General features: G+C 40.6%; 1 protein-coding gene and 3 long non-coding RNA genes across 19 annotated transcripts in view; 2 read left to right on the top strand and 2 right to left on the bottom strand.

Moving 5' to 3' along the window:
- Positions 1-27,080, bottom strand: part of LOC129157291 (zinc finger protein 271-like) — a 146,372-nt gene that overhangs the window by 7,331 nt on the left and 111,961 nt on the right. For 12 of the 16 annotated variants that reach the window (XM_070542898.1, XM_070542905.1, XM_070542897.1 and 9 more), the window contains one exon: positions 12,989-13,495. In XM_070542898.1, coding sequence (XP_070398999.1) covers positions 12,989-13,495 — 507 coding nt within the window. The other 4 variants (XM_070542909.1, XM_070542910.1, XM_070542911.1 and 1 more) reach the window with 4 other exon arrangements.
- On the top strand, positions 7,489-8,797 carry LOC139062211 (uncharacterized). The gene is made up of 2 exons (XR_011515809.1): positions 7,489-8,010; positions 8,740-8,797. It is a non-coding gene; the product is annotated as an uncharacterized lncRNA (long non-coding RNA).
- On the top strand, positions 17,142-18,083 carry LOC129152983 (uncharacterized). The gene is made up of 3 exons (XR_011515820.1): positions 17,142-17,236; positions 17,763-17,871; positions 17,949-18,083. It is a non-coding gene; the product is annotated as an uncharacterized lncRNA (long non-coding RNA).
- On the bottom strand, positions 18,326-22,235 carry LOC139062216 (uncharacterized). Its single transcript, XR_011515815.1, has 3 exons — positions 21,961-22,235; positions 21,030-21,094; positions 18,326-19,742 (listed from the first exon to the last, which is right to left on the bottom strand). It is a non-coding gene; the product is annotated as an uncharacterized lncRNA (long non-coding RNA).

The raw sequence follows: 27,080 nt of genomic DNA, 5'->3' as shown, positions 1-27,080 counted from the left end.
TTTAATTAATGAGCCGTAAGGCGTGGGATTCCATAGGAAATATGAAATCCGCCTCATGGATCGGGGTTGGTTAAACCAGAAGATCGGGTCTTTTTAATGCAGAGATCATGTAACCGTTATGTATTCACTCAGAGACAACAGAATAGAACGAGTCAAGTTTAAAAGTTAAGAAATGTTATTACTAACAATTAAACTAGGCTTATTTAAGAACTAAGTGTATAGTGCGACTAAAAATGGATGAGGCGGTGAATGGATGACGTGTCATGTAAATCAGAGCCCGCAAATCCGAAGAAGCGATTAGTTCTGACGGGAACTGAAGATGTTGGTTTGGAATAAGCTGGGGTTCGTTTCAGAACTGCATGAGACACCATTAAGCCACGCCTACCTGCCTGGTGGAAGTCCTCTGTGAGATCAGGAATGCCGAGGTCCACCCGGACCCTCTCTGGACACCGAGCTGGTAGCAGAGCTGCGGTTCCGACCAGACCCGTCTCGAGATACTGCCGGCACACGACTCTTGTCTTGGCGTCCGTTCAGACCCAGCCTGGGTCAGTGGAGCTCTTATTCTGAAAGGAGCTGTTGTCGTTGCTTGTTGTTATAGCGACTGGATTTTCTCAGCTTGTCGTGGTTCTTTCGGTTGAAGAGTTAAAGTTCAGGATTGGCCACTCCGTCACTTTGCTCTGGAACGCTTTGAACTGCATTAGAGCTGACGTGGCATCTGTTTCATACCTCGAATGTTTTGGTTTATTGTTGAATGAAAATTACCAAACACCGTCAGAAGCACGCCTCCGTCAGATCTGTAAGATTCTGATTGGATCAGTGAAAAAATGTGTCAAGTCCTTTTAACACTACGTGAAATGAGTCCTGTTGAACCATTTAAAGTTACATTACTTCATTTCTAAGATCATAATAAAATAATTAATATTTTAATTTCACAGGTCGGTCACATCTTGTTACATTGACTAACACTTTGATGGATTAGCTTTATTAAAATAGAGTTCTTTGATTAATCAAAAGGAAAGAATTCATTCTTCTTTCTTCTGTCTTCATGCTGGAATGTAAACAGTTTAGAAACGACTGTATGACCTTCAGGCTGTTTCAGACACACTGACACTGTGTCAAAAGGAAACAGCTGTTAGGGTAGAAATGGCTCCTTCATCACGTTACACAGCTTAGCAACGTTCCTGAGATGGAAGAAGGAAGAGCCAACAAGAGAACTGGCATGAGAATCCAGGGTGAGAGCTGGGTCAAAGGTCATGCCAAGATTCCTGACAGAGGGTTTGGTGTGAGAAGCAAGCTGACCAAGAGAGTCTCTGACTTTGGGAACCAGCTTCTCTGGGGCACAGATGAAGATCTCAGTCTTATCTTCATTCAGCTGTAGAAAGCTCCCACCATCCAGGTTTTAATGGAGTCTAAGCAGGAGAGTAACAGCTGCAGCGTAGACATCTCATGGGGCTTAAAGGAGATGTACAGTTGGATGTCATCCGTGTGAAGACGCTAGGAGACTCCTTTAAATGAGCTCAGCAGGTACTGTAAAGGAAGCAGATAGAGCAGGGCCGTGCAGAGACCTTTGAAGGGGCGGGTGCTCAAAGTTAAAAAGGGGCACATATACAGGGTTTTCCTGTATTCAAATTTGCGTGGCGGCCGCCTCCAGCTATTTTTGTGCCGCCCCAGCCTGATTTCACTCTGCCCCCAGCTATATGGATGTTACTGTAACTGCAGTTGCAGCGTTGCACCACTACAGGGCGCTGTACCAGCAGCGGTGCACCGAAAAGCGCTAAAACCGCTGCAGAAAAAGATCAAAATGTGCTTTTCTCGCTAGTTGGTACATACCTATGGTTGGTGCTATTAACGTCCTGATTTTCCCCCAGCTCTTCCATATCGGAGCAGGGCTGTAACTGTCTGTGCGTGTCTGTCTATTTTTAAACGTAGCACGGGTGAAACATCTTTGAATTACTATTTTCCCCAGAACTTTGTTGAACAAAAGTAAGTTACGTGTAAGAAAATGCTTTTTACTGGCGCACAGTGTGGTCATCTGGATGCAGTGGAGGAAAATAAAGGAACCAACAAAGGCACAAAGGCAGAACCGGTCCAAACTTTGGGATCAAAAGTGCAGCTACACGCAGATTAGCTAACGCTAAAGCTAACAGGTAGCAGTCTCGCGATCAAGTGGCGCACAGAAAAATATATGATGATGATTATCGTAAAACTATGAAAGACTAAACTCTACAAGCGGATGAAAAGTCCCCACCATCCTGTTTATTCTGCATCCTGCAGCACTACGGATCAGAACCGCTGCAGATACGGGTCACATTACAGCTACAAGTCTACGGCAAGCCATTGTGGTATATAATTCACAAACGCGTCTATCTTTGAACATAATTTGAACTGGATTATTGCTAACCCGTACATAATAGACATGCCACCATTACATTGTTAGCAGCAGAAATTAAATGTTATTACCATTTCCAACACAAGTGCATGTTAATGAAATGCATTATATTTTACCGCATATATTTATGTTATTATGACTAAGATGAGTGTTATTAATACAAACCTAAAATGTTACTGAAATGTAGGTCAAATATATAAAAATATTTTAACTATAAATATCAGATGGGAAAAAGGAACTAAACACCAATCTGATGCATATTATTGAGCCTTTCATAATAAGAGTCTGTTATTTCAGCCTGATAATTTTGTTGTTTTATTTCATATTTTCTAGCAGCAAACCAGTTTTGTTTCACTTGAAACGTTGTCAAATGGAATTAGGGCTGCAACTAACGATTAATTTTCATAATCGATTAATCTGTCGATTATTTTTTTGATTAATCGGTTTGTTATTGTTTAGCTATTTAAAGGCCCCGTGTGTGAAATTCACAGAAATCATAGTAAAAAGATCCGACTCTTTAGCACCACGCAGTTTAGAGTCGGTATTGCAGCTATTGGAGCCCCCGAGGATCAAAAAGGTTTTTTTTTTATCATTATTTAAAACTTTATTAACAAATATAACAAATACAATACAAAATCGTGTTGCTGTAAACGGCAGCATGTCATCATCTAATTCCAGCTTTCAAGTCAGCGAACAGGTTAGTTGTTTTCATCTAACTTATTTTATTAATTTAATCTAAATAGGTTTTGAATAAGAAAAACTTTTTTGTCACTTATGTTTGCTAATAGCAAACGGCAGCTAGTTAGTGATGACTTCTGACTACAAAAAATGACAATATTTTGTTCATTTTATTTGAGAAATGTTATATTTCTATTTGCCATTTTGGAAATATACAAGGTAGTGTAGTCTGTAATTGTTTTCTCCGTAAACAGAGTCAGATATCATCCGATGGTTCATCAGTCGAGAAAGACAGAGGACGAGGGAGAGGAAGAGGGCGAGGAAGAGGACAGACGTGTGCCAGCGCACAGAGAGGCAGAGGTGTTAGACATGCGACAGAAGCAGGGCAAGCATCCCAAGATGAAGGAGCCGAATTTGCTCAAACCAGCCGCAACGTCCCATGCACAAGAGGAAGAGGCAGAGCTGCAATAAAGTCTAGAAGATCGGCGCTTTCAAGAGCTGATGAGGAGAGAGTCGAGGAGCTTCAAAGGGAAAGAAGAGCAGAAATTGAGGTTTGTGTAAGATAATGAGCAAATTAATAATTATCTGGGTCAATATATGCCGTCCTGTCACTCATTTCATTCATATAAGTACATACGGTAATTCTATTTAACCGTATAGCAAGTGTTTGGAATTATATGTAGTTTTGTAAAACATTCAGTGTCCTACTTCTTTCCTAATACATATTATTTGTTTTTGATAGTACCTTTATTTTAGGAATTAGCCATTTAATATTTATATTATTAATCAGCTACTCTTATAAACTTGTTAAAACATTTACAAAACATTGCTTTTTACTGTAATTCAATTAAAATAATCTTACAAAAATTCTAATCCTACTTTTCCCCCCAGCGCCTTGTACAGGGCATGAGCCTGGAGGACCACCGTCATCTCACCTCTCAACTTTTGGAAAGACAGCCAGGTCTGGTTTTTGATGTTTTGTTGAACAACCAACGCCGAGATAGGCACACCACACCTGTGCAGGCCCCTGCGTTAACATGGTGTACTTGTGGCAATTGCACAGATATGCCAACAGATGCAGAGCGCAAATGCTGTGGACAAGACTCTGTAAACTGTATAAGCCTTCTGCCCCATTTTAGACTTTACTGTTTGGATGAAGGTGTCCTGAGGATCCATCGTCAGTACAGAGCAGACCTCACCGTATTAGGACAGATTAGGGAACCAGGCGATGACAACAGGGAATACAGGTATGCTGCCTACCGGCACTTCATTTTCTGGCAGCATGGGTCACTTGGACATGGAAATCGAAGAGTCATCCCAAGTTGCTGTGTGGTCAAAATTAGGGAGAAATTTCCAGACCCTCATGGACAGTATACTGGTTTTCTTCCGGGAGTGTAACTGGTCAAAAGTTTACATGGGTTGTTGAAGTGTTTCTGATATTTTGTACACCCTTATATTGTAATTTATTATGTTGAATAAGTATTTTAAATAAATATTTTTTTAAACCCCAATGTTAGTGTTGTACAATAATGACAAATTTAGAGGTGGCTACTCTTCAGCCATGTATACTCTTGTAATGTGAAAAAAAAAACACATCTTTACAACTCCATAGTTTTGCATTACATTAGTGAGCTATTAATTTACACTCTTACAGGGTCAAGTCATGAAACAAAAAATATGTAATTTTCTGAAAGACATAAGAAATAAAGAAATTAGTACAGATGCACTTTTATTTGAATTAACCTTATTCAGAGTTTGAACAGACAAATTTGGAACACATTTTAATCTTGAAACATGATTTTACACACTTTCGGATAATAAAGAATAGATCTAACGTAAAAGACTGTGCAGAATTTATGTGCTACTTCAAGTAAAAAGAACAACATGTTAGCACAGTAGGAAAGACATCAAAGTGCAATATCTACATTTTTATGTACATTACATTAGTAACACGCAGCAGGTATAGAATACTCCATGTAAATGTAGACAAGATCGTCACTGGAGGCCTGTAGCTGTGTTGAGTTCTGATACTGTGAAAAAAGTATTGTAAGACAAGTGTAGGTAAAGAACTGAGCTGTAGTCAAAGGATGCTAAAATGTCACATACCAAGACCTCGGCTGACTTGGATCTGCACTAGCTCCGAAATAGGTGGTGGAGCGATGGGTGGCACAAGACCGAGCCGTCTGGGGTCATCATCCCTCATTGATCTGGTACGAGGCATCCCGACTCCTCTCGCCAACCTCTCGTTGATTATTTTTGATTGGAGTACTGGAATGTATTCGTAGCCCTTTTCTGATTTTAGTGAATACACACTGTACCTTCTGGCATTCTTATTGTACTTCCGTTTGAATCTAAAAAATAGGACAATTGCATAATGAATTTCTGTCACGACAATGGGACAAAATTAAATAACGTGTAGTAACGTTTTAAGATGGTGTGCTACATTTTTGGCACTATTTAGCATGAGCTCTTTCCCAAACTCTAGCTTACTCCACACAAACTTTGTGTCACAAAGCACAAAACTACTACAATGAAGAAATTAAACACACATTTTTAACTTACCTGTCCAAAAGGAAGGTAGCAAGCTCAGCGTGTCTACTGAATCCCTTTTGTAACATGAGGTCTCTCCATCTTGGGAAGGCAACTCCTATATTTACTCTGGTTTTCTCATGACGCCGGTCTTGTTCACTTTTCAAAATCCTTTTTCTTTTACTTGGATGAGACAAACTATCCCGTTTCTCAAGTTTGCTTGAAGAATATATGTGATCCTCCATCGCTAGAAGTACGGTGTGGCTAGTTTCTTCTTCTTCTTAGTTACTTTGTCAGACTGCATGCTTACAAGGCGCACTTCTGCCCCCTGCTGTTTCTTTGAGGTTACATCATTTAAAAACGCAAACATCAAATGCGAAGCTTAATATGTAGTATGTCCCTAAAAGGTCACTGTATTTTAAGATGGCGCATGCCATATGGAGCACCGGTCTGCTTCTTTTGTCTAAAATATTAAAATATAAAGCTAATAATAATGTTTAGAATAAATGCTTGTTTGAATTATCATTAAAAAAAACAAATTTGAGAATGTGATACAAGAAATTTGATAACTTATAAGATGAAATATCACACATTGGGCCTTTAACCTATACAAGTGATGAATGCATTTCAGTTAAGAAAAAGAAAAACATAGGAGAATTGTGCAGTTGACTGCAATCTATTTTATTGCACATGAACACAGTCAGCGGTATAAAATGAGCTAAACAGTGCAAAATATCAGTCCAGAATAATTTTTTGGCATCAAAATATAAGAGGTAAATTCCTTAAAAAATAATGTAGAATCTAGAATAGAGTTTGTAAGTGGTATGCATTGTTGGGGGGTGAGTGTCTTGTTCCCCATGTAGTTGTCCATCGTTTCTTGTCTTTTTCTGCATAAGAAACACAAATAGACTGAAATAAGTACACATATAGAAAAAAGCAGCACACACACTACAACACTAAATCAATATTACATTATTTGAATTAATTAACAATATACAGTGATCATTTATTTTGCCAAAAATGTGTTGTGAGGCGTTTTACAGCATTAGACAGTAAAACAGCCTTTTAATAGTAAAAAAAAAGGACTTTCTGAATTTCTCCTGTATTTAAAAATTGAAAGCGTACAACTATGCTGCGTTATATTCACCTGGACACAGCTCGTCTGTATATTTTTCTCCGCGGAGTTGTCCTTTTTTGAATGAGGAACATAGTTATGGGTTTGTGCCGTTTTTCTCTTAACGAGAACATTCTTATAAACAGACGTGCTAAATTTGGCACAACACGGAGGAGATTCACGATTGCATTTAGTCAATCAGAAGTAGAACACCGTAGACTGACGCGGCAAAAAAACATGTTTAACATCCACTATAACGAACTCAGCTCCCAAATTTGATCTGCGTTAGCTTGTTTATTTTCTGTTACTTACCGGATTCACCGGACTTTCCTCTGCTGCATCAGCCCCAACGTTTTCATCTCAAATGTTCACTTAGGGACGTCGTGCTTCCGTTCCATGCTAGATGGTTTTTGCATATTTTGCAGGTCACCCGTCTTTTCAAGGCATCTAGTGAAGTGCTCCCATACTCGTGAGGTTTTTGTCCGGGGTTTCTATTGTTTTGTCGCTTCTATTTTTCTTCCGTATTTCTTCTTGTTCCGCCATCTCTCACAGCAAGATGAGCGTCAGTAACGTGATATGTCATGAAAACCGAGGGCACTTATTGGCTCATTTCTTCTCTACTCCACTGGTAGATCAGTGGCTCATTACTGCCACACACTGGCGGCAAATTTAACAGATTGTAACCGTTGTCAGATTGTGGTAAAAAATAGACTTTATGCGGTAAAATATGATTATTAAACAACTAATCGATGACTAAAAAAGTTGTTAACTATTTTAGAGCTGAAACAACTAATCGATTTAATCGATTATAATCGATTATTAAAATAGTTAACAACTTTTTTAGTCATCGATTAGTTGTTTAATAATCATATTTTACCGCATAAAGTCTATTTTTACCACAATCTGACATCGGTTACAAGCTGTTAAATTTGCCGCCAGTGTGTGGCAGTAATGAGCCACTGATCTACCAGTGGAGCCGTAGAAGAAGAAATGAGCCAATGAGTGCCCTCGGTTTTCATGACGTATCACGTTACTGACGCTCATCTTGCTGTGAGAGATGGCGGAACAAGAGGAAATACGGAAGAAAATAGAAGCGACAAAACTTTAGAGAAACCCCGGACAAAAACCTCACGAGTATGGGAGCACTTCAGTCTAGATGCCTTGAAAAGGCAAAATATGCAAAAACCATCTAGCATGGCACGGAAGCACGACGTCCCTAAGTGAACATTTGAGACGAAAACGTGGGGGCTGAGGAAGAGCACCGCGGTCAAGTGAGCCGTCATTTGGAAGAGCCAGCCCGGTAAGTAACAGAAAATAAACAAGCTGGACTTAGTGTTTTAGCTGAGTTCGTTATAGTGGATGTTAAACATGTTTTTTTGTCGCGTCAGTCTACGGTGTTCTACTTCTGATTGACTAGATGCAATCGTGAATCTCCTCCGTGTTGTGAATCATGCGCTTGCCAAATTTAGCACGTCTGTTTATAAGAATGTTCTAGTTAAGAGAAAAACGGCACAAACCCATAACTATGTTCCTCATTCAAAAAAGGACAACTCTGCGGTGAAAAATATACAGACGAGCTGTGTCCAGGTGAATATAACGCGGCATAGTTGTACGCTTTCAATTTTTAAATACAGGAGAAATTCAGAAAAAGTCATTTTTTTACTATTAAAAGGCTGTTTTACTGTCTAACGCTGTAAAACGCCTCACAACACATTTTTATCATGTTTCTTAAACAGTATTACACAAAATAAACATTTTTCACATTTTTCTAGCTAATTTAAACACTCCCGACTCAAAGTAAAAACCTCATGAGCTTCTTACTCTGAGCTTTTTAATAGTAAAAAAATTAGACTTTTTTTCTTAATATCTCCTGTTGCGGGCTATTTTGTAGAACGTAACCCTCAAAATAAATGATCACTGTATATTGTTAATTAATTCAAATAATTTAACATTGATTTAGTGTTGTAGTGTGTGTGCTGCTTTATTTTATATGTGTACTTATTTCAGTCTATTTGTGTTTCTTATGCAGAAAAAAACAAGCAACGATGGACAACTACATGGGGAACAAGACACTCACCCCCCAGCAATTCATACCACTTACAAACTCTATTCTAAACATGCTGGTAAAAGACATGAGGCCACTATCCATGGTGGAAGGAGCAGGCTTCCAGCTAATGCTAAAAAATTATTCTGGACTGATATTTTGCACTGTTTAGCTCATTTTACACCGCTGACTGTGTTCATGTGCAATAAAATAGATTGCAGTCAACTGCACAATTCTCTTATGTTTTTTTTTCTTAACTGAAATGCATCCATCACTTGTAAAGGTTAAATAGCTAAACAGTAACAAACCGATTAATCGATTAATCGAAAAAATAATCGACAGATTAATCGATTATGAAAATAATCGTTAGTTGCAGCCCTAAACTATTTTAATAATCGATTATAATCGATTAGTTGTTTCAGCTCTAAATGGAATATTCTATTAATCGCCAGAAGCTTAGATTGGAACACTTAACGAAAACATATTTAGCCTTTAAAAAAGTGAGGCAGTTGAATGCACAGAGTACGCATGTGCTGGCGCACGGTCAGGATGGTACCACCTCTGCCTCAGTCTGAGCCAGGAAAAACCCTGATATAGAGCAAAGTTTTTAAACAGATTCATGATCCAACAAGTTAAAAAGTTCAGATAATGAGACCCTTGGTTTCAAACAACATAATGTAAACCAGGAAAATATGTCAATAATTAAGGTAACGTTATTTCATAAACAGTTGTCAGGGTTTCCCTTACATAGGCGTAGCCGTGGCGGCCCGCCACGGCTGAAACCCCACCGCCACGCCTACAAGATCCCAAGTTTTATTTATTTATTTTAGCCGTTTCACGAGGAAGCAGCGGGAACTACTATGTTGTCGCTTGTGATCACAGCCGGCAGGCAGCAAGGAGGAGCAGGCAGGGCAGGGTGAAGTTACAGCATAAAGGTAGCAGTGGATATAATGCTTTTTGGTTTACATGTTTCAATAGCATTAAGATAAATGAGCGTTGAGGATCTTGACAGGGTTTCCTCCCCCCACCAGGCTAATAATCACTTATTCATTGTAACATGAGGAAGTATGGGTTTCTGTGCCAAAGGTCGTATTTGCCCGGCTGGGTAAAAGCTGGGTCAAGCAGCACCTTCACCCACAGATTAAGACCTAAGCCGCCAGCAAGTCTGAAGGAATCCACAACATCCGAACACCTGCTCTCCAGAAGAAGGACTTCACACACAGTCTAGTCATAATAAAACAGTCTTAAGCTTTCTTTATTTTTGTTAAATAATCATTTGATCACTTTGCTCATTATAAATGTACTTTAATCAAATGAATGATTATTATGCTTTGGGTAATCATAATGAACTATAATGAATCAATACTTAATTAAATAAGGTTTTTGAAGATGTTTAGCAGTGACCTTCACACCTGCTCATACAGGTCCGTATCCACAGTAACTCAAAACACATTTGCTCTGACGCACAACAAGTTTGCTTTGGGAAGAGAAGTGTTTTGGGTAAGGAGTCAGAACGAGAGTGAGAATGGAAGAGAGCGGAAGTGCGGAACGAACGCCACGGGGAAAGAAGCCCTGCCGGCTTCTTTTCTCCCCCCCACGCTATTTCTGTCAAGCCAGACAGAATAGCTAAAATGCAACCAGCTAACACAGACTCGTCCCAGAGTCTTTTGATTTCTGAGTTAATTTAAACATGAGAAAGCGCATCTGCCGAAACGCTTCAGCAATGTGTACCGAGGTCAACCCGGGACTGGACCATCGCATACCTTTGTCTTCTCTGCCAGCCAAGGTGTCATCTTGATAACACATCCTCCGAGGTCCGGATCTAAAAGGGGGTCCTAAGTTCGGTGAGGCAGAACACGATAGATAGCGTTCTGATGCTGTTTTTCTAATAAGAACTAAAGTTTAATTGCAAAACATCATTTTTCACTCAGTTCACCTTCTCTCTCCCTGAAGCAATCTCAGACACCTGCATGCACGCATTCATAATTCCATCATCCTCAAATTTAGCCCAACCAACACAAGGTCTGTTTGAGCAAGCTTAAAATATCAACTGTTAAAGATTGTCCAACAAGGTTGCCAATGTTGATTGTTTTTCCTATGATTGTCATTTCAAATCGTTAGTTTAAATTGAAGAAATAAATCTCTTAAAATTTAAACTCGCCTTTTCAATGAACTGAAACACAGACAAACGGATATGATCGTCAGTTTATCGATGAAAACAACCTTTGAGTCTTCTTATCTTTATAACCTTTGGTTATTAATTTGTTAAAAATTAATATTCCAGATGATTATGTAGAATGGTTCATCTTTCATAAAAGAGCCAACAACCATTACGCTACATCATGTAAAATGTATTTATTTTTTCATGTCTGACTTTAACCGCATCTAATACTGTATTACGGTGTGAGCGCAACAGCGACAACTTAAGATCGACGTGTGAGCAGCCTGAGAGGTCGGGTGTTTCATCTGAACCCTTAAAACCTCCAGCAGGCTACGCTGCACTATTGACGTGTTAGCGCGCGGCGCTAACAACTTAGCGACGTGACATGTCTCGGAGAAAGCGTAAAAACACGTTGAACGCTTCTTCTGAAGCAGGAAAATAACACCTCTTCAAGCAGAGCACGACGTCGCCTCGACTGAGCTCGATAACATTGACCCAGCACAGCCACTGGGTCGTTGGAGCTGCCCCGTGACTGCCTGATGGAAAACCAGCGGGTTTCATCAGACTCGTAAAGCTTCTTGTTTTTGCTGGGGACCCCCTGTATTTTACCACTCCCTCCTGCAGTCTTCCCCTATTAACATTTAAAATGATTCTGTAAATTCGTGTATCAATAGAAAAAATCTCTGCCTCTGCCAGCTGCAGTAAATGTAGTCTCCAAATAATAAATAAGAGGTGCATTCATCTGTGTATCTCCTTTGATCCGCATTAGTGATGTTCTCAGCACCAGAACAGTGAAGCAAAGAAACAGATAAGACCAATAAGATTGATCATTTATAATTTTGTTTGCCTTATCGTGTTTTATTATTTTATTTGTTCTTTATTTTATTATTTTACTTGATTAGTTCTTTGTGTTGTTGTTTTCTTTTTGTTTGGTTATCCTATTCGGATAAACAGGAGGGATTATGTTATGGAAATGTTATGTTTATTATTGACTGAATGTATTATTCTATGCCTGAAAGCATCCCCCCCCCCATACACACACACACACACACACACACACACACACACACACACACACACACACACACACACACACACACACACACACACACACACACACACACACACACACACACACACACACAGTCTTATCTTTGTTATAAATAAACTCTGAGGGCAGAAACTCGGGGCAGTTGCCTTGAGCTTCTGCCCCTGATTGCAGTTTGGTGACTTGTCTGCTTGTTGTCTCTCCTCTCTCTCCAGCTGCAGGTATTGGGTTATTGATACAATCCCTAACAGTCATGTAATCATTAGTTTAGAAATATAGAATTAAACTCATTTTTATAAACTATATTCTTGAATCTGTCTGAATTAATATGAAGTGTGTGTTCCTAAGGTCGTATTAAATCAAATATTCAAAGACCAATAAGATTGATCATTTATAATTAGATGGAATATCACATCTTATTGATCATTCAGTAAAAGTAACCACTTCCATCACGTTACACCATCAGCATGGCTCTACACTTCATCCTGCAGCATCTGGACTCCCTGGGTACCTACACCAGGATCCTGCCAGAAGCAGAAACAGCTGGAGTTAGCAGGTCAGATCCACGGTGTGTAAAGTCCACTCATGGAGGGAACAGGAAGGGAAACCACTGAAGAACCAGGATAAACAGACCCGAGGAAACATGGACGGAGACACGGCGCTGCCCCGTGGCCAGGCGGGAATGTGGAAACGGACCTGTGGCTATTCCAAACACAGGCGCCATCTTGTTAGCGGCCAGAAGCAGAGTATGGGTGGGATGAGGCTGGCCCATACTCTGGAACAGCAGCTGCTATGTGTGGACTCTCATGTGATTTGTTTGTTTACATTTGTAGTAAACCTTTCTCCAGTCATCATGACTAAATGATTTAGGTTTCTTCTGGACTTTCCTGCACGAGTCTACATGTTGCTTCACTCTAACACATTTCTTATGAACCAAACAGCCTGAAGACCTGACTGCTGGATGACTCGTCTCCCTCACGTGTCTCTGGAGAGACCACTTGTGAAGAACTTGTTGACAGACTTACCATCTGACTCAGAAGACCTGCTCTCATTCCAGTCATCATCTTCATCTCCAGTTTCAGACCCAGAGTCTGACAGCTCAGAGTCCAGATTCACATCATCATCATCCTCTTCATCATCTTCATCTCCACTAACTTCAGTCTCTGAAGAATCAGATGTTTGTTCATGAGGGTTCAGATCTGGTTTCCTGCTAGTTCCTGCTCCTCCACCAGTTTCTGCGGTCATCTGGTCAGCTGAGCTGCTGGTTGGAACATCTCTGTCTTCTATTTGCTGCTGATGAAGCTGTGAGACCAGAGGTTTCTCTTCATCATCCTCACTCTTTATAGAAACAGCAGTAACAGGAGACCCGACAGCTTCAGTCTCCTCCTTCAAACAGAGATGCTCTCCCTCCAGACTGGTCCAGAGCTCCTCCTGTTCCTCCTTTATGTGGAGGTGTTCTGGGTCCTGCTGGTCCACACCAGCACTCTGTTCTTCAGGATCTTCTTCTTTAACCAGCACCAGCTGTTGAACATCTGTAGGAAACACAGACACATGATGTTACACACCACCATACCTTTATATTTACACCACGAGTGATACCGGCTACATGATGTGGGGAAAAGGAACAAGAACATGAACTTCATTTAGATAAAAACATATTTCTACTTTAGGATCAATAAAAACTTCCATCACAATCAGCGTGTTTGGTTCTGACCAGAACTTCTAAGCCTCCTACTGTCAAGTGTTTTCTTCCACTGTGAGGTGCCGACACTTGGAAAGAGCAGACTTTGGATTTCACTCAGAACAATTTATTTGACCAGTACTGAGATCAGTCCGGGTTCAGGAACCAGTCAGGTGGAAAAGCTTTAAATAACAAAAATAAACATGTAACTAAATCATGCAGATAAACTTCAATGCTGTTACAGGTAATACAGAGCAAGGAGAACACACCAGCATCTTTAGTAACCTTCAGTTGGGCGTCTAGTTTTAGACAAGTACTATTCTATCTGCTTTTACAAGTACTGGCTGCTAATTCAGAGATGAATCATTTCACAATGAAGCAAGGATGAAAAAAGACTGATTTTACCAGACAAATAATTAAATACATGAATACATCTGTTTTCTGCCTTAACTTGCTTTCATTTAATTTACTATTATTCCTGCAGTCATTTCTGGCACTCCAGACGTTAACACACTTCCTCTCAGTAAATTCCATTCACACCCAGACGGATAAAGAGTCCATATAAAGACGTGAATCCAAGAGCGTACCGACAGCCCGTCAAGATCAAAGTCTTCCTCCTCACAGTGTACCCATTTGTGTTCGCTCTGCACTCCTCTCAGTCTGCCGCGCGCTGGGCAAAAGCTTGTTGCAGACATTTGGCTGTACTTCATTTCCCCCGAGCACGAGCTCTTAATTGCCTCAGATCTGCTCACCTGGCGAGGCGCGCGCCGGAGCGCACGCAGGTTCCATCTGCGGTCACGCGCTGGCAACGCGCAACGGAGTCAGCATGTAGGGAAAGGATGAGGAACAATAGAGAGGGGCAGCCACACCTCTAAGGTCAGCGCAACACCTACTCACAACTCATTCTTTAGATCTGAAGCTGATGTGAGGAGAAACGTCTCCAAGATCAAATCAGCAACTATTCAGTCAAAAGGAAAATGAATAAACACTTAGATGTAGCTGCTGTCAGTAACAACCTTTAACTTTGAAGCTCTCAGCAGGCTAAAGCACTACAAAGCAAAGGAACCTTACAAATTAGCATTTTGGGAGATTTATTGTTGTTATTATATTATTAAAATGATTATTATTGTAGTTGTTATTATTATATGTCCTGTAGTGGGTTACTTGGTGATTGAGCAGTGGGCGGAGCCTGTTGTTTTCTACTCATTGTCTTATGTTCTAGCTTTAGTGTTCAGCGTTTTATTGTAACTCCTTGTGTGACCTCAGTCTGGGACACGTGCTGTATGAATAAACTTGGTTCTTCTTCCACCACAGAGAAAGGCTGCTCTTCCAGCATCATGAACTTCCTTATGGTCCGGTTATTAGCCGAGCCTTCTGACGCTCATACAGACGGGTGTTGGTGAGCGTAGCGGCGTCTGACTGGGAGGTGTTTATCTCTGCAGCGATCCCTGGAAACTCACCTCACTCCACCGAGATGTTGTTCTTCACATCTTATTAAACCAGCTGTGATCAGCTTCCCCAGGAGCTGGAGCTTTTCATTGCAGGACTCAAAGCTTACATCACTCTCGCAGACAGAGTTAAAGTTAGGCGGACATGTTGTTTTACATTGTTGCTGCTGTCCTGCACAGCATGAAGGAAAAGGGGAAGAAGCCCAAGTGCATCACACAGGGTTCACACAGGTGTTGCTGGTATGATCAGAACATCCCAAACTAACACCAACGTAGATAAACAATAAACAACTTGTATTAAGTACTGATGAGCTATCTGCAGGGGAACAGGACCAGCTGGCATCCTCACACAAAAAGGAGGAATGGGTGTCTTTTATAGGACAGCCAGGCACTAATTGGTGTGTTTCCATTACCGAAACTTCCCAGTATGACCGTCTCCACTTCACCGGAGCCAGCCCAACCGGTCGTTTTCCAGACCTTTTGAGAGTCTTTGCAGGTTCTGTGGCCTCACCCAGATGACCCGCGGGCAAACCCAGTTCTAACCAGAACTGGGGGACGGAGGGTTTCAAAGCATCTGTCAGCATTCATTCTGGACAGTTTTACTTATTTTATGCTTCTTTGTGAGAAATGTCCTCATGTCCCCGTGTCTGTGGAGGGATCAGACAAGGACACTGCTTATTATGGGATAGTAATGGCACTGACTCCTCCTCCAGCTTCCACAAGCCTGTAGTTTCACTTTGGTTCGTTCGGTCTTTTATTTTCTAACTTTGTTGACAACCATGTCAGTCACGCCCACCATGCGTGCAGCAGAGCAACCAGGAAAACGTGGAGCGGACTTCAGCCGACTGAGTCATTTCTAATGAATCAAGTGGAATGGATTTCTTTGAGAACAATGGAAAGAGCAAAAGGTGTGTGTGTGTGTGTGTGTGTGTGGGGGGGGGGGGGTTCCCTTCTGACATAAAGGTTGCGACATCTATGAACCACCTCCACTCAGTCAGCCAATTCAGTAGTTTGCTTGTAGTTTAACTCTTGATCCAAACGTTGGACCGTTTCTGCCTCTAACGATGGTTTCCGTCGTTGCTGGTTTCTCTTTTTTCCACCACAGCACCGAGATCACCACGTAGAGCTCCAGTAAAATGTGTTCAGACTGGGGAGCGCACGTTTAACGAAGCTTCGAATCAGTAAAAATATGGGATTAGATTTGTGCCAATAGGATCAAGAAAAACACTTTGGAGAGCAAACACATTTTAAGACATTGAGAGAAAAAACATTGGTTTCAAAAGAAAAACTTACGATCTGAATCAGATTCTTAAAGTGATCAAGAAAAACACTTTGACGGTCAAACAAAAATTAAAAAATTGACAGAACAAAAATATTGACTAAAGGAAAAAAACATGTTTCAAAAGTAAAATTTACTATCTGAATCAACTTCTTAAAGAGTAACAAAGTATGTTTCCTTTTTCTGTTTGCCTCTATGTGTTTTTGTTATCAATTTCCTTAGTTTTGTTCTCGCTGCTCAGAGCTTTACTCTCACTACCAGATTTGCACTTACACTGTCTGGCTTTCTCCTTTGCAATCCCTGAGTTTTTGGTTGCAATTCTGACACAACCCTTTCGGGTGGACGGGACTTCTGAGAAGTCCTCTCCCATAGGACAGTGGTTTCTCTTGAGTGACAGTTCAGTGACCCGGAAGTGATGTAGCCTCCAAGACATTTTTTTTCCACCTGGTCAATAACATGAATTTTGAGCCCCAAACACGTTATTTCTGCTGTCTGTGGTGTCTACTGAGGATCTAAAGTGAGTATTGGTAATATATTTTATCTTTTCTTAGTTAATCTGTAAGTTAAACCACTTTTTAAGTTGGTTTTAAGCAGACGTTGCCTCACTAGCTAGCTGCTAAGCAAGCCATTGTGCTAGCCTCAGGACAATGGTCTACTGTTCGAGAGAGACGTATTAAAAACTCATCTTAACATATTCATTACTGGTTTCATGGAATAAATTATTGCAGTTTATGTTAATAAGTTTGCTAATTTTTCAGGAATCTGTGGAGCATCAGAGACTTTGCAGCTATTAGAGCTAACCTGTGTACTGCTAACTTGCTACAGAGGAAGCAGCAGAAAGCTGAGCTAACAGGCTGTTTTGAAGGTAAATGCTCTTTTAGTGGAACTGCAGGATTTTCATGGTATAACTCAAACAGAATCTACATGAGCTATTGTGGGAAGACTTTTAAACTACATTTACACACACACACACACACACACACACACACACACACATATATATATATATGCATTTTTTATTCCATGTTACTTGGACAGGCTAAACAAGTTCATAGTTCTGTCTGCTCCTTTTTCAGTGAAACGAATGGATTATATGATGTAACTCTCTAGTAAATCTATAGTAACCATAGTCTGGTGACTAGTGTCTAGTTTAGCTACATTTAGCTTAGCTGGAGTAATATAGTCTAACTCTGCCTCAACTGGTGACTTTTCTACTTCATTGTCAGCCAGACAAAATGTTGCTGCAGAGAAACGCCCAAGGTACTGACCCCACAATAGAAAATCATAATGTCCACATTTATTTCCCACAATCTCAAACATCACACTAAAATTAAACTTTTAGCTCTGGTTTAATTATTTCCTTATTGATATCAGTTTTCCCTTTGTTGTAGGCAATCCTCGGGTGTCAGCAGGAGGAGGTGACCACCTGCTTAACGGAGCACCCTGGTTCTGAGCCAGTTGCACCTTTGTGCTGCTCTTTGGGGAGGCGATGCTCAGCAGGTTAAACAACTGTAAAATTGATTTTGTTCATAGATTTTGTTTAGATCTCATACATCACCAGTTTTTCTTTCTTACAGACACATGCCTCCATGTGGTCAGGTGGTGTTGGTGTGATATGGGAGGGCACACTCATGTCGTCATCTCCTTGTGCCGTCTCCAGGATCCTGATGGAGTTCTCTGTGCCTATAAAGCAGGGGTATTTACTTCTGGGCCTGGAGGGCCGGTATCCAGCACGTTTCAGTTTTAACTCTGTTTCAACACACCTGATTTCAGTCAGCAGATAATTAACAGGCTTCTGCAGAGCTGCTGCACAGGTAATTCAACCCCTGATTCAAGTGTGTTGGAGCAGGGAAACAACTAAAACGTGCTGGATACCAGCCATCCAGGACTAGAATTGAATACCCCTGCTATAAAGCCTTCCTCCCTCCTCCGGACTTTAAACATTAGTATTTTATTATGGTTTACCTGATTTAATAAATAAATCTCAATTTATAAATGTCCTGTTTTGGTGCCTGTCCATAAAATCCTGCATTAGACACTGAAAGCTGAATAAATGCCTTTCATTCACTTTGACATTCAATGTATTTTTAAAGATACAATTGAAATTAATATCAGCTGTTTAACAGAGTGGTGCAAAGTATTTGCTGATGTCATGATTTTTGCAACAACCTGACCTTCATGCAGAGAAACTCAGAAGACAAATGAGCTAAAAACAGTTTATTAAAATGTTTGACGGATGACTGAAGAGGTAACAGCTGGAGATCAGGAACCAGAAGCTTCTGCGAGGAAGAGCAGAGGTTAGTAAGAGGCAACAGGTCAGGTTTTTCTTAGACTGTGCAGGTAGCTTACAGAGACTGAGAAACGCCACAGAGATGGAGCCACAGGTTTTAGTGTTTAAAGATCAGAAGGCCCTGAGGTAAATTTGAGTGTTAGTAATGACTAAAGAATGACTTACAAAAGGAAAAGTTTAGGTACTTACGGTCTGAAATTGTAGAGCAGACGGGAGACAGCAGAATGGTGGAGCAACAACCAGAAGTCTGGGAGAATGACAGCATGAGTTGCAAGCGGGTGAGCAGAAGGTAGTGGGTAAGCAGACTGCCAGTATGGTTGTGTGATCAGGAGCTTCAAGGAAAGAATTCCCATAGATCTGCATAGAACATGAGAACGTAAGTTTGAAAAACGGCAGAGTCATGGGCTAGATATGGGTTAAAACACTCTTGAGTGACCAGCTACCAGCTTTTATTGAAGGATGGGGTTACAGGTGTGTGAGGATGTGCCTGCCCCATGAGAAGAGTTTTCAGGTAAGCCTCTCCATGGTGCTCTGCAATGGTGACTAGCAAGGCTAATGAAGAGATTAAAGGGAACACAAACCCAGGACTCCGACCCAAACTCCTGACAGCAACACAACGACTCCTCCAACAGGCGGTTGTTCCTCGGGAGTACAGTCACACGCAGCTGCCCGAAGTTCAGCATCAGGCAACCTGTAGGCGATGTAATCATACGTGGCTTCTGAGCATGCAAGTTTATTCTAGCTGTACAGCGTACAATAATAATAAAGATTTATATTGTGTTGTGTTGCTCACCTTACAGGTTCTTTTAAAATCTTAACCTGTGCCTGCTTACAGCAGGTCTTTTGAACTAGATACAGAGAGGTTCAGGCACAGGTACTTAGTCAGACTCCTGATATGGTAGAGCATCCACCACCACAGACTCCTGATATGATAGAGCATCCACCACCACAGACTCCTGATATGGTAGAGCATCCACCACCACAGACTCCTGATATGGTAGAGCATCCACCACCACAGACTCCTGATATGATAGAGCATCCACCACCACGGACTCGAACAATAGGTCCATATGCTTGTCAACTGGAAACAATGGAAAAAGATTACCATTAGTACAGATATTTATCCATAACCATCACTGTGGGTTTATTATACAGCATATGAACTACATGAGGTGGGATTGGTCTGCAGTAGGGATGTGTATTTTTGACTGAATTTATTGTAGGAATATTCAATAAACAGTCCAAACTGATACTTAACATATGTAACATGAGTTAAGCCGGGTGTACACTGTGCGACTTTTTCACTTTTTTGAGCCGATTTTCCAGTCGTGCGAGAATCCACGACATCGGGGCGAGTTTTGCGCCGAGCGGTCGTGTAGTGTACAGGGGGTTACGAGAGGCGATTAACACCACGTGACCAGCTGCCGATAAGCAATCGTGAGGTCGCACGGACTTCTGGCGTGTTTAATATTTAGCTCGTCCCTCGTGAGGGTATCGCATTGTTGAAGTGGCGCTGCGAGCAGCTGCGACCCAAAAAGTATCAGAACCGCTCACGCCGCATGCGCAATCATGCATCAACGCCGCTCGCTCGCTATTTCCCTAATAACACACGCTGTTCGTTTTTGTTTCTACACGTTTGAGAATTGTCAAGAAAGCGTGTTTGTCGTGTTCATGTCAAATTAAACTGATCACAAAACACAGATTTACTTTCTTTATTTCGTTTTCCTCATCCAACCCCCATAAATCCCTGTGTGTCCTCCTGCAGCACTCCCGAAGGACAACAGGCAAAACAAGACAAAAACGTCTGACGTGTTGAGTAAAAACTGCTATTTTTAGCACATTTTTAGGGCCGACATGTTGCTACCAGACGTACAGTGTGAGCAGTCAGGTCGCATCCGAGAACTGGGTCGTACAGTGTGAGCGCCTGACTCGTGAGATCTGCCCTGCGAGGAAGTCGTACAGTGTGAGCTGGAGCTGAACGCTGCGAGTGAAAAAGTCGCACAGTGTACGCCCGGCTTTATCTGAACCATAATAGCGAGATTTAAATTTCAATGGTGGAAACAAAACCCAATGCACACTGCTGCCGACTAGCGGTCGACATTTAAAGTGCACCAAAAACAAAAAAAATACAAAAATGTTTGCATGTAAATTCTTCCAAAAACTAGATACACAGCTTTTGAAAATGGATGTAATATCTCAGGAAAAAATATCACGATATATTGCCATATCGATATTTTAGAGACACAGTTTGAGAATATCGATACAATATCACTGGGAAAATATATCGCGATATATTGTCATATTGATATTTTCTTACATCCCTTGTCTGCAGTGTACTTTGTGTACACTATGGTGTGTCTTAGCTCACCAGCTGCAGTTGATGCATGTGGCCGTGTAGCACTTCCATTGTAATGCAATGCAGTAGTTTTCAATCTAAAAAGAAAGAACAAATAAATAAAAAATCAATCAATCAAGCTTTATTTATAAAGCACCTTCAGCAACCCTGTCAGGAAGCCCAAAGCGCTGAACATGGTACAGTTGTAGGTAAATATATTGAATAAATCAACAATAAAAGCAATTCAAATTACAAAATACAAAATGGAAATTACAAGATAGATGAAACACTCTGGTACAGGACAAATGTGTGAAACACATTTGGATTGAGTGGATGGATTGAGTGAACCAATGAAAACTGAAATAAATTCAACATAAAAGAGGGCCAAAATCAAACATGTTCTGGAAACGCCAAGCAGAGGAGGTGTGTTTTTAGGTGATTCTTAAAGACTAGCAGAGAGGGGGACAGCCTAACTGAGGGTGACAACTGGTTCCAGAGTAACGGTGCTAGGACTGAGAAAGCCAGTCTAAAATAGCTTTTAGACAAAAATATAGATTTTATGTAAAAATTAATTAAAAGCATGTATTAAACTCATTATTGATTATCTGCCTTGGATAATATTCTTTTGATGGAGAATATAGAACACGTGACAGAAAGCACATTGAATCTGATTTGTCTTGTTCTGACAAACAAATGTCAGATCTGTATACTGGAAAGAAATTTATTATCAAACATACTCACTTAGATAATTATTCAGTCTGAGTTACATCATAAAATCCATTCGTTTCACTGAAAAAGGAGCAGGCAGAACTATGAACTTGTTTAGCCCATCCAAGTAACATGGAATAAAAAATACATTTATCTGTATGTAAATGTAGTTTAAATGTCTTCCCACAATAGCTCATGTAGATTCTGTCTGAGTTATACCATAAAAGTCCTGCAGTTCCACTAAAAGAGTATTTACCTGCAAAACAGCCTGTTAGCTCAGCTTTCTGCTGCTTCTTCAGTAGCAAGTAAGCAGTACACAGGTTAGCTCTAATAGCTGCAAAGTCTCTGATGTTCCACAGGTTCCTGAAAAATTAGCAAACTTATTAACATAAACTGCAATAATTAATTCCATGAAACCAGTAATGAATATGTTAAGATGAGTTCTTAATACGTCTCTCTGGAACAATAGAACATTGTCCTGAGGCTAGCACAATGGCTTCCTTAGCAGCTAGCTAGTGAGCTAACGTCTGCTTAAAACTAACTTAAAAAGTGGTTTAACTTACAGATTAACTAAGAAAAGATAAAATATATTACCAATACTCACTTTAGATCCTCAGTAGACACCACAGACAGCAGAAATAACGTGTTTGAGGCTCACAATTCATGTTGTTGACCAGGTAGAAAAAAAATGTCTTGGAGGCTACATCACTTCCAAGTCACTGAACTGTCACTCTAGAGAAACCACTGTCCTATGGGAGAGGACTTCTCAGAAGTCCCGCCCACCCGAAAGGGTTGTGTCAGAATTGCAACCAAAAACTCAGGGATTGCAAAGGAGAAAGCCAGACAGTGTAAGTGCAAATCTGGTAGTGAGAGTAAAGCTCTGAGCAGCGAGAACAAAACTAAGGAAATTGATAACAAAAACACATAGAGGCAAACAGAAAAAGGAAACATACTTTGTTACTCATTTTAAGAAGTTGATTCAGAAAGTAAGTTTTACTTTTGAAACATGTTTTTTTTCCTTTAGTCAATATTTTTGTTTTGTCAATTTTTTAATTTTTGTTTGACCGTCAAAGTGTTTTTCTTGATCATTTTAAGAATCTGATTCAGATCGTAAGTTTTTCTTTTGAAACCAATGTTTTTTCTCTCAATGTCTTAAAATTTGTTTGCTCTCCAAAGTGTTTTTCTTGATCCTATTGGCACAAATCTAATCCCATATAAAAAATTGAATCGAGGAACTTAATGAATCGAACCATTTGATGATTCGTTTCAGCCCTACTTCCTTTCAGCGCTTTAACAACTCTTTAACTGTTATTGGCGTGTTTTTACTGTGTGGGCGTCGGAACGAGCCCCCGCACCGTGAGAACAAACATCCCAGCTCTAAAGCCGATCTTCATCCGCGTACGTCACACGTCACGTGATCAGGAAGCAGAAAGTCCACGTGTTAGATCAGGGGAGTCAAACTCAAACTCACACGGGGCCGAAATGAAAATCTGGGACGGAGTCGCGGGCCAAACTTAATATTTTCTGGAAAAGTGACGGCAAATTTGCACATTTTCTTTATATTTATGCAAATTAGAACCTTTTAATTTGGAAACAAACTTATTTCTGCATTAACACTGAATGTGGAATTACCAAATGACACACGAGCAAGTCAGTTTTAAATAAAAGGCATCAGTGGTATTCATTACTTGTGGTATATTCAGCATTTTTAAAATCTGTTCAGGATTTATGTTTTCTTGTTTATTCATTTTTCTTATTTTTTATTCTCCTTTTTTCTCCTGTAATACGTGTCATCGCTGCTGTGGCGTCTAGCTTTCCCCACTGAGGAACAATAAAGGGATTTTCTATTCTATTCATCTATCTGCAGCCTTTCCACTTCCTGTTTACTGTAGGTTAAATCTTTTCTCACGGGCCAACAACAAAATAAAAATATCATTTTATCTTAAATGAAAATGCAATATCTCACATGTTAACTTTCATGTTGTGGAGCAGAAAAAGAGCATAAAACCAACATATTTAAAGCTCAGTTTGCTCCACTGGTTTACTGTGATGCTCACCTGTTCCAGCCAGATACCTGCATCATGGGGTTGATCTGAGCTGAGGAGGAGACTCCTGTTGTTTTGTTCATCTTCATCATAATAATGACAACATTAGATGACAACAGGTGCTCACATAGGTTTGTGCTGAGTCTGAGCAGCTTGACCACGTCGTTGTGTGTCGGGGAGGAAAAATAACAACTACAGCAGCCACAGAGTCATGCTGGTTTGAGTGTGTCGCTGCTCGCTGGAGCTCTGTCTGGAAGTTAGCCGGAAAACTTTCTCTTTCAGTCGTGAACACATTACTGAGCGGCTAGAATCTCCGTTTCTGGGCTTCAGCGTCAGAAAATAGCTGAGTGAACTCGGCGCTGAGTGAGAGGAGTGTTTAGTTTGTCCGAGAGCGCGGAGCTGCAGACACCGGCAGCAGACGCTGGAAAAAACACAAAGGAGGGGGCGCTTCGGCTCCACGCTTACACCTCAAAGCATCATGGGAGTTGTAGTCTTTGCAGTAAAATAGGCCAGTGGGTCAGTTTTAATATATTTTTGATATTTATCTTGTGGGCCACATAAACATGCTCCGCGGGCCGCATGGTGTCTGACACATGTGTGTTAGGAGATCGTTTTGGGACGCTGCTGTAAAAAAAAAAAGTGAGGCGAGAACCGGAAAAGCTTCTGCCGATCACAATTCAACAACGGCTTATGAAAGAACAGATAACGTTCAAAATGCGCGGATTCTTCCTGTAAGAGGTGAGTCTACTCTTTGTTTTGGTACTTTTGGCGTTGACATCATCATAGAGCAGTGGTTCCTAACCTGGGGGTCCCAACCCCCACAAGGGGGCGCCAAAGCCTCTCAGTGGGTCGCCAGGACCTCTCCACTTTAAGGGGTTAAAACTTCATTTATTACTTGTTTATAGCCTACATTTTGCTCACATTTTTTTCATGAGTGAAAAGTTTACTGATATTAAGACAGGAAATAATTAGTACAGAAAAAGTAACACATTTTTAAGAACATTTTGCTCAGCTCACTGTTTTATTTTCAAGTGTCAAAAGTTCATTAAAGATAGGACTGGTTGATTAATCACAGCCTTTACAGTAAATAATCTAGTATAAACAGTAATATACACATTTAAGTACATTTTGCTCAGTGTATTTTTATATGTCTAATGTTTATTGAAAGGAATGATTGATTTATCAGTGTTTACAAGAAACAATGTGTTCAGAAAAGTAATACAAACTGTCAAGCACATTATGCTCTGTTTGGTTTTGTTAATGACTTTGTTCTGTACTGGAGCCTACTATTACTGTTATCTATTGAATCAAAGCATATTAAAATGTGCTTGAACAATTTTATCATTTCTTAATACTGTTTGTACTGGAAGAAAGAATGGGAGGGGGTCGTCAAAAATTTTACTGGTAAAAAACGGGGTCCCTCGGGAAAAAGGTTGGGAACCACTGTAGCAATGTTCTGTGACTCTTAAAAAAACTGTAAAAACCCTGAAAAACGCTGGCAGCGAAGAGCTTTTCTGATCAGGAAACGGCTGGCAGTGAGTGAGTTAAACAAAAAGAAAAATCTAACTTGTGCTGCACATCCATAAAAACATCCATGTTTAGACTTCTTCTGTGTTCGCAAATCAGTCAGTGAATCATACCGTAACCAGTCACACGCACACACCACGGCCCATCGTCATTTACTGGACTAATGATGGGCGAATGGAAAAACAGCCCAACCCTAGTGTGGGCTACCGGAGCTGCAATACTTACTCTGAACTGCGTGGCGCTGAAGAGTCGAATGTTTTTACACACTGGGCCTTTAAGCTCTAAACCACAGCGACGTGCTGAAGCAACAGCAGTCATACGTGCTGTCAGCGCCGCTGCCGTCGTGTCTGCAGCAGGCTGTCTCCCCAACTGTGATTGGTCAAATGATGATGCGTGACTGACGCTACAACAAAGGTAGGTTGTGAACACGATGAAAACCTCTCCTGTCTCTGACTGATTCTCGTAGTGACTGAAACCCGACAGAAGACCAAATAGTTCCCACAGCTTCATCTCACCGCTCCCCATGGGGACGGGTCGAATGCAGGACGTAACTTCACCAGTGTGTGACGACGACTTTGGGACTTTAACTAGAGCTGAAACAACTAATCGATTTAATCGATTATTAAAATAGTTAACAACTTTTTTAGTCATCGATTAGTTGTTTAATAATCATATTTTACCGCATAAAGTCTATTTTTACCACAATCTGACATCGGTTACAAGCTGTTAAATTTGCCGCCAGTGTGTGGCAGTAATGAGCCACTGATCTACCAGTGGAGCCGTAGAAGAAGAAATGAGCCAATGAGTACCCTCGGTTTTCATGACGTATCACGTTACTGACGCTCATCTTGCTGTGAGAGATGGCGGAACAAGAGGAAATACGGAAGAAAAATAGAAGCGACAAAACTTTAGAGAAACCCCGGACAAAAACCTCACGAGTATGGGAGCACTTCACTCTAGATACCTTGAAAAGGCAAAATATGCAAAAACCATCTAGCATGGCACGGAAGCACGACGTCCCTAAGTGAACATTAGAGACGAAAACGTGGGGGCTGATGCAGCAGAGGAAGAGCACCGCGCTCAAGTGAGCCGTCATTTGGAAGAGCCAGCCCGGTAAGTAACAGAAAATAAACAAGCTGGACTTAGTGTTTTAGCTGAGTTCGTTATAGTGGATGTTAAACATGTTTTTTGCCGCGTCAGTCTACGGTGTTCTACTTCTGATTGACTAAATGCAATCGTGAATCTCCTCCGTGTTGTGAATCATGCGCTTGCCAAATTTAGCACGTCTGTTTATAAGAATGTTCTCGTTAAGAGAAAAACGGCACAAACCCATAACTATGTTCCTCATTCAAAAAAGGACAACTCCGCGGAGAAAAATATACAGACGAGCTGTGTCCAGGTGAATATAACGCGGCATAGTTGTACGCTATCAATTTTTAAATACAGGAGAAATTCAGAAAAAGTCATTTTTTTACTATTAAAAGGCTGTTTTACTATCTAACGCTGTAAAACGCCTCACCACACATTTTTATCATGTTTCTTAAACAGTATTACACAAAATAAACATTTTTCACATTTCTCTAGCTAATTTAAACACTCCCGACTCAAAGTAAAAACCTCATGAGCTTCTTACTCAGAGCTTTTTAATAGTAAAAAAATTAGACTTTTTTTCTGAATATCTCCTGTTGCGGGCTATTTTGTAGAACGTAACCCTCAAAATAAATGATCACTGTATATTGTTAATTAATTCAAATAATGTAACATTGATTTAGTGTTGCAGTGTGTGTGCTGCTTTATTTTATAT

The sequence above is a fragment of the Nothobranchius furzeri genome, chromosome 12 (genome assembly GCF_043380555.1).
Source record: "Nothobranchius furzeri strain GRZ-AD chromosome 12, NfurGRZ-RIMD1, whole genome shotgun sequence".
Lineage (NCBI taxonomy): Eukaryota > Metazoa > Chordata > Actinopteri > Cyprinodontiformes > Nothobranchiidae > Nothobranchius > Nothobranchius furzeri.
This window is presented reverse-complemented; position numbering and strand designations above follow the sequence as displayed.